General features: G+C 41.5%; 1 protein-coding gene across 1 annotated transcript in view; it reads right to left on the reverse strand.

The window, feature by feature from the left end:
• Positions 1–481: 481 nt before the first annotated feature.
• The window catches only part of ADAMTS15 (ADAM metallopeptidase with thrombospondin type 1 motif 15), a 70,102-nt gene continuing 51,323 nt past the window's right edge, over positions 482–19,260 (reverse strand). The window contains exons 5-8 of the mRNA XM_056542730.1: positions 13,895–14,072; positions 6,085–6,260; positions 5,472–5,647; positions 482–3,663 (exon numbers count right to left, since the gene is read on the reverse strand). Of these exons, the coding sequence (XP_056398705.1) occupies positions 2,922–3,663; positions 5,472–5,647; positions 6,085–6,260; positions 13,895–14,072 (1,272 nt within the window). The 3' untranslated portion in view covers positions 482–2,921. The remainder of the gene's footprint in view (positions 3,664–5,471; positions 5,648–6,084; positions 6,261–13,894; positions 14,073–19,260) is intronic.

Here is a 19,260-nt window from a genome sequence, read left to right on the forward strand (position 1 = left end):
TGTGCTGGTTTATGTTTTGTTATGATTTATATTTTTCTAATAAAAGATTTACAGGATATAACTCAGGATCAGTACAGAATAAGTAATGTAATGTATGTACACAGTGACCCCACCAGCAGAATAGTGAGTGCAGCTCTGGAGCATAATACAGGATATAACTCAGGATCAGTACAGGATTAGTAATGTAATGTATGTACACAGTGACCCCACCAGCAGAATAGTGAGTGCAGCTCTGGAGCATAATACAGGATATAACTCAGGATCAGTACAGGATAAGTAATGTAATGTATGTACACAGTGACTTCACCAGCAGAATAGTGAGTGCAGCTCTGGAATATAATACAGGATAGGTAGAGGATAGGTAATGTATCTATACAATGAATCTGCTGTTTATAAAGATTTCTTCTATATGGGATCAGAGGTGTCATATGGTTTGTTCTCTGTGTATAACAATACTGCAGTGACAGACATTAGTCACTAGAGAAGTAATAAACAGCCAGTGGTTTCAGTAAGTGTTTATTCTTTATCACTCATGCCCATACAGAGTATACACAGTATACAGATTTTAGCAGCCGCTACTTTGGCTTGTCTTCTGTTTTATAAAAAATATTGTAAAGTAAATGTACAAAAAGAAACATACACAGAACTGAGATCTCCCACATGGGTATTATCAGCCTTGTCCGTCACAACATCATTACATCCCAGTAACACCGGTCCTTAAAGGGCAGGATTGGAGGTGAGATCTCCGGTGTCAGGAGCTCAGGATTCCCACATTGGTTGTACTTTGCAGAGATAAGAACATGAACAGCTTGGTATAACAAGGTTCTTTAGATTAACCAGATAAGAATGGCCAGATAATCACCATCTTTTATATCAGGGAGGCAACAGATAATCACTACCCTCTATATTAGGACCAGACAGTTGCTAGTTTTTATATTAGGAAAGAACCTGGTAATCACTTCCATCTATAAAAGGGAAGGACCACATCATTTCTACTCTCTATATAAAGGAAAGAGCAGATCATCACTATGTTATATATAAGGGAAGGACCAGATAATCACTACCCCTTATATTTCACAGAAGGACCAGATAATCACTCCCCCTTTATAATAGGGGGGGAAAAAAAACAGGAAATCACTACCCTACATATTAGAAATAAGACCAAATAGTCACTACGGTTTTATATCAGGGAATGACCACATAATCGCTGCTTTCTATATTAAAGGCTGACCAAATAACTACCAGAGCCTGTGTATTAGGGGCTGACCAAATACTCATCAGAGCCTCTAATAACCTTATGCTATGTAGTGACACGAAAATTCCGATCTTCTAGGAAAATTCAGAAATTCTGGTGCTTGTACTTTGTTCATAGACTCGTGAAATGTAATGCCCCATTCTATAGACCAGGTAGTCCCGGCAAAACAACTGGTGACTGGGCTCCCTATGGCTGCCGTATAGATGACCAGGGATGGACACCCAAGTCTTAGCACCTGTTTAACAGAGTTCATCATCTAAAGGAGTAAAATTATTTGGCTACTTGCAGTCTTCGTAAGTTCAATGAAAAGCGTCAGGTGATGAGGGCTCATTGCTGCAGAGTGTGAATGACAAAAGCTAAGAACCCAATTTGAGGACAGGAATGAATGATCATTCATATCACTCATATCTATAGCCTCTCGTCTGCTCCATCATCCCGTACAGGTGATACGTAGAGGTAGATTTATCTGGAGGTTTGTTTAACCCCATACTTGTCCTGTTGTTCACTATCACTGACGTGGATCTGGAGTCGTAAAGCACAATGTCACTCACGTGTAACAGTCGTAAAGAACTTGGTTGAACTAATATGTGCAATTTTAGTCCATGTGTGATGTCTCACAGTGGTGAGAGGTCCATGTCTTTTCTTTGTTCCCATTCTCCTTAAAATCAATAATTCTAAGAACTTCCCCCTATTTCATGTCTAAAGGCCAATATTGTTTTCACCATGACCCAATATCTGATGGGAAAACATGATCGTAAATAGCTGCACTGGGCCTGACCCAACTATATGTCTGTCCTTCATATAACACTGGACACTGCTGTGACAGTCACGTGTCTACGAGATACTGAATTTGGTTTTGATGCTCTTTCCAAGGGTGTACAGGACTGAAATTAAAAACAGAGTCTTCACCTTGTGGTCATTACCCAATCATAATCCTATGTCCAATCGATAGTACATTGGTCATTTGTCTTCTTATAGCCATGACTATGACCATTGGGATAAATCCCCATTTTTAATAGTGCTAGAGGAAACACCTTGGGGTCTTCAAATCCTTCAAGTAAAAAAAAAAAAAATGTACTGATCATCCAATGATCTATGAGTGAAGCATGTCACCAAAAGGAAGATGGGTCTGTAGTTCCAGTAACCCCATATTAGACACAGAATGGAGGACACACTTGGCTCTCCCTATGTCTTCCTGCATAGATTTCACTGTTGCATCCACTTCCCATTAGGGAAGGAGAAGCACATAGACAGGAACTTTTCGGAGTATGTCTGCCTCCTTTTCAAGCATTTGGCCAGATTCTAGATTGGTAGAACTTAGAGACGTGACTGATCACATAGTGACAAAACTTCTGTGCAAACTCATCCATTGACTCCACAACAAGAGCTATGAGGTGAAAGCCAATGTTGGCGAGTGTGACACACACATTGCAGGATTATCCATAAACATAATCAACACAAGACGCAACTAATAAAAGTGCAAAGCATTAACCTTCAGATGTCCACAATGTTCTCCACTCTGACGTCTCAATGTAAAAGTAGTCCCTTTGGTCATGAAATGTGGGTCTCCACCAGCTTGGGCTGGAGCGCAACACATTCACCATTATCCTGTGCGAAGCACAGCTCTACATTTATCAGAGTTATTTGCCCCTTTCAGTCCTTTGGGCTAACATGGACCCATAATACAGAAGTCTAGTTCCTGAGGTTTTCGTTTCAGTGTGCAGTGCTCTCTTGGTAATGTAACTCCACCTCCAGCGCTACAACGCAATTGCCGTCTCTTAAATCCCCGACCGCAGGTCTTTGAGCACATTGTCCATTCTCCAGCCTCCCACACTGGGCATGGGTCACCACAGGTCCTTATTTCAGATGGACGCAGTGAGGCTTGGCAGTCAGATGCCAGCTGCTCCCAGGGGTCTCGGCATTCGACTTTTCGAGTCTGCTGTCCATCACCACATGAAACGGAGCATGACCCCCAGCTACCTGCTGTCCAGTGAGACTGAGGTCTTGGCCGGGGAGGTGGAGGTGCAAGAGCAGCAAGACTATTGCTTATTACTTGTATGGTTTTACTGTCTTTCTTCTCCCTTGAAATGTAAAATGAGTATCTCAGCCGTGGAGGGGTCATCTTCCCAACACATAAGACTTCTATAGTCAGGGGTTCATGAATTGCACCAACAGCCTGTAAGGCTTCCACTGCAGTGCCCGTGCCCGTATACTTCAGGAGGCTCCCACGTACCAGGATGTCCCTCTCCACCGCGGAAACAATGTAATTCCCATTTAGCAGGTATCGGCCTTGTCCATTTTTCACTGCAAGGTAATTATCGTCGCTGATGAGACCTTTATACCCACGTTGTCTCACGTCCAAGTTACTGGCGCCGGCAGGAACTGTGACCACAAAATTATACCCGTGTCTACAAAGAAAAGATAATATGTGAGTTGCTAAGGACAAGCTCCAGGCTATAAAATACATAAAAGAAGAAAATGTGAAAAGAACTGCAGGAACAAATGGATTCTGAGCCCAACCGAAAGGTGGTGGGCAATAGCATGGAGCAGTTCTCAATGTATCCAAGATCCATTTCTTAACACAAGAGGTGAGGAAGAGGATTTTGGTGCAGCTGACATGGGCGAGACACCAAGAGGGGGACCCATTTTGTTTTTTGCCTCAGTACCCTTCCACTGCACTAAATGCCCATTAGAAATACTCTGAGGCAAAGTTTCTACTTGTTTTTTTTTTTGGAGTCTATGGGAGTAAACAAACGCCAAGAAAAACGCCATGTGGGTTTTAACTTTGGCATTTTTTCAGGCGGTTTTTATTCTCTTTTGGACTTTAGCGATCCAAAAAAGTGATGGAGATACCTTTTTTTAATAATATTCTGTAAGGTACCATTTAAAAAAAATTATAAAAAAAAGATACAGTAGTGATGGAAAAAATTGTATCTAACAAAATTTTTCTTTTTTATTACAAATTTTTTATAAATTTTTAAACAGGGATCAATTTATATAGCCGGCAATAATAAAAATGTAGTGTGTGTGTGTTTTTCACTTTTTTTTCATTTTTTTACATTTTTTTAGGTAGTACTACTACTACTCCCAGCATGGAACACACTGTTCCATGATGGGAGTAGTAGTACCTGTACTAATTGACAGATCGCCCGTTGCGATCCTCCTGTATAATGTATAGATGCGGGAGGCCGCATCTATACATTATACAGGAGGATCACAGTGGGTGTCAGGAGTGACATCTGCTGTGATCTTTCCTTAACTGAAGGTACTACTACTCCCAACATGGAGCACACTCTGCTTCATTCTGGGAGCTGTAGTACCTGCATTAATAGACAGATTGCAACAGGTGTCAGAAGTTACACTTGCTGCGATCTGTCTATTAATGCAGGTACTACAGCTCCCAGCATCGAGCAGAGTGTGCTCCATGTTGGGAGTAGTAGTACCTGCAGGTAAGAACAGATCACAGCGGGTATCACTACTGACATTCGCTGCGATCGTCCTGTCTATAGCAGAGATGTGGAGCGGCTCTATACAGCACTCACATCTCTGCACTATACTCCGGTCGGCCACTTATTCATATTTCCCTCTGAGAGCGGTGATTGGCTGCCATTATCCGGCCAATCACCACTCTGGGTGGAAAATATCAATGATTGATGTTCTATTCACATCACTGGCCGGAGTATAGTGCAGAGATGCGAGCGCTGTATAGAGCCGCTCCGCATCTCTGCTTTATTATGGACGATCACATCGGGCGATATGTCTATTAGTACAGGTACTACTACTCCCATCATGGAACAGTCTGTTCCATGCTGGGAGTAGTAGTACTACCTAAAAAAATAAATAAATAGAGAAAAAAAGTGAAACACATACACAGTTTATAAAAAATAATAATGAAAATTTAGTTATAACATTTTTTAATTTCGTTAAATAAATTTTTTCCATCACTACTGCATTATTTAAAAAAAAAAAATTTTTGTACCCAAGAAATTTTGGGTACCAAAAAAACCTGCCAAGGTGCCAAAAATGCACATTGTGCCAAAAATTCCACACAAATGAAAAAACGCCAGGAAAAAAAACACCAGACGCAGGAAATTGCACTGCCGTTTTTTCAAGTGTTTTTTCTTGCGTTTTTTTCAAAACAAAAAACACAGGACCAAAAAACCAAGTAGAAACTTAGCTTGTGGATGCTGGAAATAGTAAGACTCTGGATACTCACATGGGTTTAGTAAAAAGACCAGAGACCTTCTTGCAGCTCTTATTGTCCCCACCACATACTCGACATTTGTCAAACTTCTTCTTGGACCCCAGTTGACCATCACAGCCGGCTTTGATGCACTTTCCTTGCACACAGACAGAGGTGGAGTCAGGGGCGCATGGGGTCCCATCGACGACCTGTGTGGTGGATGAATCACAGTGTCACTTTGAGCTAAGGTTATAAACTCATCCAAGATCCTAAAGCGGTTACACAGGAGCTGCCAGCTGAGCGTGCCACGAGACGCAGGGAAAAAAATGAGGTATCTGCAAAGGCTGCCAAAAACATGCAAAATATTTATGTGAAATACGGTAGAGTGAGAGAAGAGAGGGCATAGGAACAACGTGCTAATGTGACAGAATGTTCCCCCAGCGCAGCGCCATCCTCTTCAGGGCACGGGTCTGACCTCAACTCGTTTGATATAGGATACAGAATACCGGAGAATATTGGGATATAGCATATAGAGTAACAAGATATTGGGATATAGTATAAAGGGATACAACATGTATATATGGACCCAGTACTAATTACTCCGAGTACTCAGTGTTGTACAGAGCTCAAACGCAGCTGCACTAACCTTTGGTGCCAGCACATAGAAGTAACCGGTGCCGTTTGCCCTGCAGATCAGCTTACATTTATCCCTCAGTGACACCCCAGAGTATTTGGGGACCCATCCAACCGTGGATGTCAGGCGATTTGTGCTGTGATTGAAGCCATTGAAAGCCTCACACTGCTCCTCCCGGAAACTTTTACCTGGAACACAGAAAAATACAGAGATTCCTATGACTCGTAGATCACATGGCAGAGGAATAATAAAATATATACTCAGTGCTGTACACCAGTATATCATATACTCAGTCCTGTACACCAGGATATCATATACTCAGTCCTGTACACCAGTATATCATATACTCAGTCCTGTACACCAGTATATCATATACTCAATGCTGTACACCAGTATATCATACACTCAGTCCTGTACACCAGTATATCATATACTCAGTCCTGTACACCAGTATATCATATACTCAATGCTGTACACCAGTATATCATACACTCAGTCCTGTACACCAGTATATCATATACTCAATGCTGTACACCAGTATATCATATACTCAATGCTGTACACCAGTATATCATATACTCAGTCCTGTACACCAGTATATCATATACTCAATGCTGTACACCAGTATATCATATACTCAGTCCTGTACTCCAGTTTGTCATATACTCAGTCCTGTACACCAGTATATCATATACTCAGTCCTGTACACCAGTATATCATATACTCAGTCCTGTACACCAGGATATCATATACTCAGTCCTGTACACCAGTATATCATACACTCAGTCCTGTACACCAGTATATCATATACTCAATGCTGTACACCAGTATATCATATACTCAGTCCTGTACACCAGTATATCATATACTCAGTCCTGTACACCAGTATATCATATACTCAATGCTGTACACCAGTATATCATATACTCAGTCCTGTACACCAGTATATCATATCCTCAGTGCTGTACACCAGTATATCATATACTCAGTGCTGTACACCAGTATATCATATACTCAGTCCTGTACACCAGTATATCATATACTCAGTCCTGTACACCAGTATATCATATCCTCAGTCCTGTACACCAGTATATCATATCCTCAGTCCTGTACACCAGGATATCATATACTCAGTCCTGTACACCAGTATATCATATACTCAGTCCTGTACACCAGTATATCATACACTCAGTCCTGTACACCAGTATATCATATACTCAGTCCTGTACACCAGTATATCATATACTCAGTCCTGTACACCAGTATATCATATACTCAGTCCTGTACACCAGTATATCATATCCTCAGTCCTGTACACCAGTATATCATATACTCAGTCCTGTACACTAGTATATCATATACTCAGTCCTGTACACCAGTATATCATATACTCAGTCCTGTACACCAGTTTATCATATACTCAATGCTGTACACCAGTATATCATATACTCAGTCCTGTACACCAGTATGTCATATACTCAATGCTGTACACCAGTATATCATATACTCATTCCTGTACACCAGTATATCATATACTCAGTCCTGTACACCAGTATATCATATACTCAGTCCTGTACACCAGTTTGTCATATACTCAGTCCTGTACACCAGTTTGTCATATACTCAGTCCTGTACACCAGTTTGTCATATACTCAGTCCTGTACACCAGTTTGTCATATACTCAGTCCTGTACACCAGTATATCATATACTCAGTCCTGTACACCAGTATATCATATCCTCAGTCCTGTACACCAGTATATCATATACTCAGTTCTGTACACCAGTTTGTCATATACTCAGTCCTGTACACCAGTATATCATATACTCAGTCCTGTACACCAGTTTGTCATATACTCAGTCCTGTACACCAGTATGTCATATACTCAGTCCTGTACACCAGTTTGTCATGTACTCAGTCCTGTACACCAGTATATCATATACTCAGTCCTGTAGACCAGTTTGTCATGTACTCAGTCCTTTACACCAGTATATCATATACTCAGTCCTATATACCAGTATGTCATATCCTCAGTCCTGTACACCAGTATGTCATATACTCAGTCCTGTACACCAGTATATCATATACTCAGTCCTGTACACCAGTATATCATACACTCAGTCCTGTACACCAGTATATCATATACTCAGTCCTGTACACCAGTATATCATATACTCAGTCCTGTACACCAGTATGTCATATCCTCAGTCCTGTACACCAGTATATCATATACTCAGTCCTGTACACCAATATGTCATATACTCAGTCCTATACACCAGTATATCATATACTCAGTCCTGTACACCAGTATATCATATACTCAGTCCTGTACACCAGTATATCATATACTCAGTCCTGTACACCAGTATATCATATACTCAGTCCTGTACACCAGTTTGTCATATACTCAGTCCTGTACACCAGTTTGTCATATACTCAGTCCTGTACACCAGTTTGTCATATACTCAGTCCTGTACACCAGTTTGTCATATACTCAGTCCTGTACACCAGTTTGTCATATACTCAGTCCTGTACACCAGTATATCATATACTCAGTCCTGTACACCAGTATATCATATCCTCAGTCCTGTACACCAGTATATCATATACTCAGTTCTGTACACCAGTTTGTCATATACTCAGTCCTGTACACCAGTATATCATATACTCAGTCCTGTACACCAGTTTGTCATATACTCAGTCCTGTACACCAGTATGTCATATACTCAGTCCTGTACACCAATATATCATATCCTCAGTCCTGTACACCAGTATATCATATACTCAGTCCTGTACACCAGTTTGTCATATACTCAGTCCTGTACACCAGTATGTCATATACTCAGTCCTGTACACCAGTTTGTCATATACTCAGTCCTGTACACCAGTATATCATATACTCAGTCCTGTAGACCAGTTTGTCATGTACTCAGTCCTTTACACCAGTATATCATATACTCAGTCCTATATACCAGTATATCATATACTCAGTCCTGTACACCAGTATATCATATACTCAGTCCTGTACACCAGTTTGTAATATACTCAGTCCTGTACAGTTGTGACCTAAAGTTCTTATCTAATCAGTGCTTGGAGTTCATCACAATTTTTCATCCACTTGTTGAGGATTCACAACAGGTTCTCAATTGGATTATATCTGGGGTGTTTCCTGGCCATTGACCCAAATTTTCAATATTTTGTTCACTGTAGCACTTCAGTTATCACTTTAAAGGAAAACTGTCAGCTTATAGTATACTCAGTGCTGTACGCCAGTATATAGTATACTCAGTCCTATACACCAGTACATAGTATACTCAGTCCTATACACCAGTATATAGTATACTCAGTGCTGTACATCAGTATATAGTATATTCAGTGCTGTACATCAGTATATAGTATACTCAGTGTTGTGCATCAGTACATAGTATACTCAGTGCTGCACATCAGTATATAGTATACTCAGTGCTGTACAGCAGTATATAGTATACTCAGTGCTGGGCATCAGTATATAGTATACTCAGTGCTGTACATAAGTATATAGTATACTCAGTGCTGTACATCAGTATATAGTATACTCAGTGCTGCACATCAGTATATAGTATACTCAGTGCTGTACACCAGTATATAGTATACTCAGTGCTGTACACCAGTATATAGTATACCCAGTGCTGTACATCAGTATATAGTATACTCAGTGCTGTACACCAGTATATCATATCCTCAGTCCTGTACACCAGTATATCATATCCTCAGTCCTGTACACCAGGATATCATATACTCAGTCCTGTACACCAGTATATCATATACTCAGTCCTGTACACCAGTATATCATACACTCAGTCCTGTACACCAGTATATCATATACTCAGTCCTGTACACCAGTATATCATATACTCAGTCCTGTACACCAGTATATCATATACTCAGTCCTGTACACCAGTATATCATATCCTCAGTCCTGTACACCAGTATATCATATACTCAGTCCTGTACACTAGTATATCATATACTCAGTCCTGTACACCAGTATATCATATACTCAGTCCTGTACACCAGTTTATCATATACTCAATGCTGTACACCAGTATATCATATACTCAGTCCTGTACACCAGTATGTCATATACTCAATGCTGTACACCAGTATATCATATACTCATTCCTGTACACCAGTATATCATATACTCAGTCCTGTACACCAGTATATCATATACTCAGTCCTGTACACCAGTTTGTCATATACTCAGTCCTGTACACCAGTTTGTCATATACTCAGTCCTGTACACCAGTTTGTCATATACTCAGTCCTGTACACCAGTTTGTCATATACTCAGTCCTGTACACCAGTATATCATATACTCAGTCCTGTACACCAGTATATCATATCCTCAGTCCTGTACACCAGTATATCATATACTCAGTTCTGTACACCAGTTTGTCATATACTCAGTCCTGTACACCAGTATATCATATACTCAGTCCTGTACACCAGTTTGTCATATACTCAGTCCTGTACACCAGTATGTCATATACTCAGTCCTGTACACCAGTTTGTCATGTACTCAGTCCTGTACACCAGTATATCATATACTCAGTCCTGTAGACCAGTTTGTCATGTACTCAGTCCTTTACACCAGTATATCATATACTCAGTCCTATATACCAGTATGTCATATCCTCAGTCCTGTACACCAGTATGTCATATACTCAGTCCTGTACACCAGTATATCATATACTCAGTCCTGTACACCAGTATATCATACACTCAGTCCTGTACACCAGTATATCATATACTCAGTCCTGTACACCAGTATATCATATACTCAGTCCTGTACACCAGTATGTCATATCCTCAGTCCTGTACACCAGTATATCATATACTCAGTCCTGTACACCAATATGTCATATACTCAGTCCTATACACCAGTATATCATATACTCAGTCCTGTACACCAGTATATCATATACTCAGTCCTGTACACCAGTATATCATATACTCAGTCCTGTACACCAGTATATCATATACTCAGTCCTGTACACCAGTTTGTCATATACTCAGTCCTGTACACCAGTTTGTCATATACTCAGTCCTGTACACCAGTTTGTCATATACTCAGTCCTGTACACCAGTTTGTCATATACTCAGTCCTGTACACCAGTTTGTCATATACTCAGTCCTGTACACCAGTATATCATATACTCAGTCCTGTACACCAGTATATCATATCCTCAGTCCTGTACACCAGTATATCATATACTCAGTTCTGTACACCAGTTTGTCATATACTCAGTCCTGTACACCAGTATATCATATACTCAGTCCTGTACACCAGTTTGTCATATACTCAGTCCTGTACACCAGTATGTCATATACTCAGTCCTGTACACCAATATATCATATCCTCAGTCCTGTACACCAGTATATCATATACTCAGTCCTGTACACCAGTTTGTCATATACTCAGTCCTGTACACCAGTATGTCATATACTCAGTCCTGTACACCAGTTTGTCATATACTCAGTCCTGTACACCAGTATATCATATACTCAGTCCTGTAGACCAGTTTGTCATGTACTCAGTCCTTTACACCAGTATATCATATACTCAGTCCTATATACCAGTATATCATATACTCAGTCCTGTACACCAGTATATCATATACTCAGTCCTGTACACCAGTTTGTAATATACTCAGTCCTGTACAGTTGTGACCTAAAGTTCTTATCTAATCAGTGCTTGGAGTTCATCACAATTTTTCATCCACTTGTTGAGGATTCACAACAGGTTCTCAATTGGATTATATCTGGGGTGTTTCCTGGCCATTGACCCAAATTTTCAATATTTTGTTCACTGTAGCACTTCAGTTATCACTTTAAAGGAAAACTGTCAGCTTATAGTATACTCAGTGCTGTACGCCAGTATATAGTATACTCAGTCCTATACACCAGTACATAGTATACTCAGTCCTATACACCAGTATATAGTATACTCAGTGCTGTACATCAGTATATAGTATATTCAGTGCTGTACATCAGTATATAGTATACTCAGTGTTGTGCATCAGTACATAGTATACTCAGTGCTGCACATCAGTATATAGTATACTCAGTGCTGTACAGCAGTATATAGTATACTCAGTGCTGGGCATCAGTATATAGTATACTCAGTGCTGTACATCAGTATATAGTATACTCAGTGCTGTACATCAGTATATAGTATACTCAGTGCTGCACATCAGTATATAGTATACTCAGTGCTGTACACCAGTATATAGTATACTCAGTGCTGTACACCAGTATATAGTATACCCAGTGCTGTACATCAGTATATAGTATACTCAGTGCTGTACATCAGTATATAGTATACTCAGTGCTGCACATCAGTATATAGTATACTCAGTGCTGTGCATCAGTATATAGTATACTCAGTGCTGTTCATCAGTTTATAGTATACTCAGTGCTGTACATCAGTATATAGTATACTCAGTGCTGTGCATCAGTATATAGTATACTCAGTGCTGTGCATCAGTATATAGTATACTCAGTGCTGTACACCAGTATATAGTATACTCAGTGCTGTACATCAGTTTATAGTATACTCAGTGCTGTACATCAATATATAGTATACTCAGTGCTGTACATCAGTATATAGTATATTCAGTGCTGTACATCAGTATATAGTATATTCAGTGATGTACATCAGTATATAGTATACTCAGTGCTGTACATCAGTTTATAGTATACTCAGTGCTGTGCATCAGTATATAGTATACTCAGTGCTGTACACCAGTATATAGTATACTCAGTGTTGTACATCAGTATATAGTATACTCAGTGCTGTACATCAGTATATAGTATACTCAGTGCTGTACATCAGTATATAGTATATTCAGTGCTGTACATCAGTATATAGCATATTCAGTGCTGTACATCAGTATATAGTATACTCAGTGCTGTGAATCAGTATATAGTATATTCAGTGCTGTACACCAGTATATAGTATACTCAGTGCTGTACTGTACATCAGTATATAGAATACTCAGTGCTGTACTCCCTTATATAGTATACTCAGTGCTGTACTCCAGTATATAGTATACTCAGTGCTGTATACCAGTATATAGTATACTCAGTGCTGTACTTCAGTATATAGTATACTCAGTGCTGTACTCCAGTATATAGTATACTCAGTGCTGTACTCCAGTATATAGTATACTCAGTGCTGTACACTGGTATATAGTATACTCAGTGCTGTACATCAGTATGTAATTTACTCATTGCTGTATACCAGTATATAGTATACTCAGTGCTGTACATCAGTATTTAGTATACTCAGTGCTGTACGCCAGTATATAGTATACTCAGTGCTGTACTTCAGTATATAGTATACTCAGTGCTGTACTCCAGTATATAGTATGCTCAGTGCTGTACACCAGTATATAGTATACTCAGTGCTGTACTTCAGTATATAGTATACTCAGTGCTGTACACCAGTATATAGTATACTCAGTGCTGTACTTCAGTATATAGTATACTCAGTGCTGTACTCCAGTATATAGTATACTCAGTGCTGTACTCCAGTATATAGTATACTCAGTGCTGTACACTGGTATATAGTATACTCAGTGCTGTACATCACTATGTAATTTACTCATTGCTGTATACCAGTATATAGTATACTCAGTGCTGTACATCAGTATTTAGTATACTCAGTGCTGTACACCAGTATATAGTATACTCAGTGCTGTACACCAGTATATAGTATACTCAGTGCTGTATACCAGTATATAGTATATTCAGTGCTGTACACCAATGTGATCACTCACCGGTGTCAGGGCAGAGATTGAGAGAACATGATCTGTATTTGACTCGTAGACCCTCACAATAGGCTCCTCCATGGGATGGCTCGGGATTGTTACACTCTCGTCTGGCCAGCTGCACCCCACCACCACAGGTCCGAGAGCACTGCCCATACGGGCTCCACTTGCCCCATGATCCATCCACCTTGGGAGAAGAAGAAAAAAAAAAGAAAAGAAAATATTTACCTATGAAATTCATATTTAATTCCAATATGATACTGCTGTATACAATTCATAAATAACTGTATACACAACCTGCATTGTGCCATATATTTATATGGTACATAACTATATGTGGGATATACTCACAGCATTATTGTTGTAATGAATGTGTGGTGCTGGGAATATATCGCACACAATGCACAGGGTCCCCGGGGGATGGGCTGCGGTATCAGGCTCAGGTATGTGTCTCCGGATGCCAAGGTACAGAACATGATGATCTGACATGTGGTAATACCTGGGCTCTGCCCGTACATAGGACTCTCTGTACCTGACCATATCAGGAAGAGAATGCCGAAATCATATAGGAATCCAATTCCTTCCCTCATAAGCTGGACTACAGAGCCAGGGAACAGAGGGCGGTCATATAACACCTGAACCCTCCAATTATGTGGTTCACATATATAGAGTGGGCACCCCATAGCAACCAATCAGATCCCAGCTTTAATTTTTCAAAGGTCTTTTTAATAAAATGAAAGAAGCAATCTGATTGGTTGCTAATGGCAAGTACTCCAGTTTGATATGTCAGTAGTCTATAATGTTACCCTATGAACACCATGAGTAATGGGTGTCTGCTGGTGTATCTGTGCTGGGTATATACAGGGGTATCTATCTATCTAAAGAGGTATTCTTGCTGTCAATCTATCTAATCTATCCTATCTTATCTATCATATCTATCCTATCTTATCTATCCTATCTATCTATCTATCTATCTATCCTGTGCATCTACAAAGGTATCTGTGTATCTATCCAGGTCTGTGCCATGTATCTCCAGGGGTATGTTTACTGGGTATCTGTTGGCATAAATCTGCTGTGTATCCCCAGGGGTATCTGTGCAGTATATCTACAGGAGCTTCTGTTTATCTCCAGGGGTATGTTTACTGGGTATCTGCTGGTGTAAATATGCTGTGTATCTACAGGGGTATCTGTTCTGGGTATCTACAGGGGTATCTGTGCTAGGTACCTACAGGGGTATCTGTGCAGGGTACCTACAGGGGTATCTGTGCAGGGTACCTACAGGGGTATCTGTGCTGGGTACCTACAGGTGTATCTGTGCTGGGTACCTACAGGGGTATCTGTTCTGTGTATCTACGGGGTATCTGTGCTTTGTATCTACAGGAGTATCTGTGCTGTGTATCTACAAGGGTATCTGTGCTGTGTATCTACAGGAGTATCTGTGCTATGTATCGCGCCACACCCCTACTTTTCAATTCCCTGGTTGAACTTGATGGACAAATGTCTTTTTTCGACCGTACTAACTATGTAACTATGTGTATCTACAGGAGTATCTGTGCTGTGTATCTACAGGAGTATCTGTGCTGTGTAGCTACAGGGGTATCTGTGTTGTGTATCTACAGGGGTATATGTGCTTTGTACATGATCTCACTATCCTTGTGGACAGTAAGTATGTGCACCCCCTGACACGAAGGTATCGCAGCATGAACACATCTGATGTTATGGATGGGGAAGATGAGTGTCGTGATATTATAAAGCTCCCATCCATCATCTTAATGACCCTCAGAGCAAACACTACCAGATGTGCGGCCGATGAATCATTGCTTATGCCAGTCATAACCTGCGAGGAGCAGAGAAGAACCATGCTAATTAAAGCTCATTCAAATTGGAACTTCTCGCCGTGGTCTGGGCCACGACCGAAAAGTTCAAAGACTATTTGTCCGCCACGCCATTCACTGTCTACACGGACAATAACCCGTTGGCTCACCTGAACACTGCCAAGTTGGGTGCCATTGAACAGCGATGGGCTTCAAGATTGGCCATTTACGGCTTCACTATCAAGTACAAAAGCGGCAAGTCAAATGTCAATGCCAATGTACTATCTCGAATGACCCCCGGCGAAGACATTTGTGAACCAGAATGTTGTGATGGCCCTGATGGATGGTGAACCCAGGTCCGAAAAGGTTAAAGAAGATCTGTACAACTGGAAGACTCTTCAAGATGAAAGTCGAGCCATGGGGGATGTTAGACTACCTTCTGGCGAAAAAGGTACCAGGCCAGGCCCAGTGTGATTATGAGCTGAAATAACTGTGGTGACAGTGGAAGTGACTGTTTGTGCACAAAGGACTGTTGTACCGAAATTCTTTGGATCTGGTCTCTGATGATCGACTTAATCAGATTCTGGTTTCCCGAAGAGATGGTCCTCAATGCATACCATGACCAGTCAGAACACTTTGGCGTTCTCAAGACTCTAAGGTTCTATTGGATCGGAATGTGGAGCGACATTGAGAAATGGTGCAGTGAGTGTGCAGTCTGCAACGTCACCAAGGATGTGCGCAAGGACACAACAGACCCCTTCCATTCCATTCAAAGCAAAAGGCCCAACCAGTTGGTCGCGTTAGGCCATGTCAAACTGTCTCCTACCCGGTCCAGGTATACTTATACTCTCACCATGGTGGATCATCACTCCAAATGGGTTGTTGAAGTACCCGTTAAAGATCTCACAGCTAAGACAGTGGCCCAGATGTTCTACTCCAAATGGGTGCAAACCCTTGGGTGTCCGGAGTCTGTCCTAACTCTTCCAAGAGCTATGCCAATTCCATGCCTGCAAGAAACTCCGGACCACTGCTTTTCCACCCTCAGGGGAATGGGCTCTGTGAATGCATTGATCAAGTCTTTATTCATATGCTGCGAGCAGCCTCTGTGTCAAGACAAGAAGAGTGGCCCTGATTACTGCCCGAGTTGCTGGAAAGCTATAACAACACAGTCGATTATTCTACGGGGTATACCCCCTTCTACTTGATGATGGGGTGACATGGGCAGTTGCCAAAAGACCGGACATTTTAGCTACAGGTCCCAATCAACAACTCTCCACAAGCCTCCCTTGAGTGGGTCTCTGACCATAAGAGAAGGATCCAAGAAGTCAAAGAAATTGTCAGTAAAAAAAATGGGTTATCAATTGGGTGATAAAGTCTGGCTGCGGAAGTTCCCAAGAACTAAAAAACTGGATTCCATCTGGGAGACAGAACCCTATATGGTGACAGCCATACCTTATCCTGAGTCCGATGTATACGAAGAACATAAACCTGGGTATGAGCCACAGGTCGTCCATCGGAATCGTATTAAGCTTTGTCTCAAAGAGGATCTACCTGTGCTCCCAGCACCGCCTCCTCCAGATGTCAGGACGGCAAGGGAGTACGTTCCTGGCGAGGGAGTCTACCCATCTACGGATTTCCCCATGTTTTCTCCAAACCAGCCGGCAACCTTCTGTGTGTCTCCAACCTCAGGACTAGTTCAACCCACGTTAGTCACCACGCCAGTCCCAGTCCTGTCATCGTTGGCTCCAGCCTATACATCTGCCTCCCGAATGACGACCATGTCTCTTACATCTCCAGTACAAATGCCAGCTATTCTGAGTCCAGCAAGTCCTAAACTGATCCCAGCTCCTGAATTCGCGGAATAAGAGCCGGCTGCAGCTCCAAAAGTCCCTAGAGCTCTAGATCCTCCAGAGGTGGTGCTGCGCAGATCCCAAAGGTCAACACAGGGACAGCTACCAGCCAGGTACAGAGAATAGTCATAGTACCTTGTATAAAGTTATCAGTCCAAAGTACAGTCAAATTTAGTCAGTCTAGCATAGATTATGCTAAATGTCATTTTGTACAGTGAATTCTGATGTCATGTACATAGTGTATTGTGCATAAACTAGCCAAATATAATTAGTCTAGTTCGGGCTGTAGCTAAAATGTATATTTCCAGTCCATAGTCAGTAATGTAAAAATGTTTAAATGTCTAGCCATTTTCCTGTCCTCGTGTACAGGATACTCTACTGGCCAGAGAGTTCCCCTGAAATATAAGTAAGACACGTGTAGTGGCAGAGTTGTCATATAAAGGTAATATTGTCATATTGTCTAAAGTATGTATAGTGTTCTGGGGAGAAGGAGCTAGTGCCAAAGGGCCCCAGCAGCTATGACATTGGGTAGCAAGCCTCCGGCAGCCCGATCCGATTCAAGTGTGCTCAAATGTGATGTGTATGCAGTTACAAGGTTTACAAATCCCACATGTTCAAAATCCCATAAACAAAAGAGCATGTAAGGACACTGTCAACAAATGCCACATGGACTCATCTCCAGTTATTTGTTTACTTCCCCAGACCTGTGAAGGACATTCGGAATTAATGTCCCAGGAACTGTTGTCATCACTAGGCACCAGTGGCCACTTCAGTCATCTGCCCTTCAGGACTGGGCCCAGAGGATGGCTGTGTTTAAGAGGGGGAGTTTGTGGTGGCCCTGTAAAGGAGTTGCACCCCTGTACCCTTGCTGCCTTGTCAGGCAGCCTCCCTACAGTGTCCTCTGGGCCCCCCCCTGCATCTGTTCCCCTTGCATATTCATTTTTATGTGTGTTATCTCCTGTAATATACCTGTAATGTGTTATAGCTTTAAAAATAGTTCACATGTGATTAACCTGATGTCATGTGATTGTAACTCAGTGAGGTGTCAGTGACCATGTGACCTAAGGGTGATCTATGGGACCCCTTCTAGTCTCCCCCATACAAGCCCTGGGAGGAGCTAGCTCTCTCTCTTATGCTCTTAGCTCTTTCTTTCTTACATGATGAGGAACAGTGAGGTCAAGTCCTAAATGTGTGTCTGGAGTCCAGAGGAGGCCTAAAGTCAGCCAAGCAGCCATGGATTCTCAAGTCCATTACCCCACAGGTCAAGTCAAAGCCTGATAAGCTACAGAAGGGGTGAAGTCAGTTATAGACTGTCATAGTCAAGTAAGTCCAAGTCATCCTATCTCAAGTCAGCATGGCCACTTTAAGTCACAGCAAGCCCTAAGGTTTCTGAAGTCACTGGTCACCTCCGTGGGTCTATCCAAGCTGTATAGACTGTTACACCTGTCTTACTCAGTAAAGCTGTTGTTGTTCCGTAACTTGGCATCAGAGTCATTATTTGCCTCCCTGTGCCTAGCCCAGGATCCAGTGGTATTCCTTCGGGTGGTGTAGAAAATAAATCACGCCCTGGCATCACAAACACAAAGGGTTAATGCCATCTGCCCCTAGGGTAATTCCATCTGCCATCATCACACCCTCACCACAGTGACATATGTGATGTATAGATAACCTGCCCATCCTATATAATAAATGTCACCGAAGCATGTGCCCT

This window comes from Hyla sarda, chromosome 10, assembly GCF_029499605.1.
Source record: "Hyla sarda isolate aHylSar1 chromosome 10, aHylSar1.hap1, whole genome shotgun sequence".
Lineage (NCBI taxonomy): Eukaryota > Metazoa > Chordata > Amphibia > Anura > Hylidae > Hyla > Hyla sarda.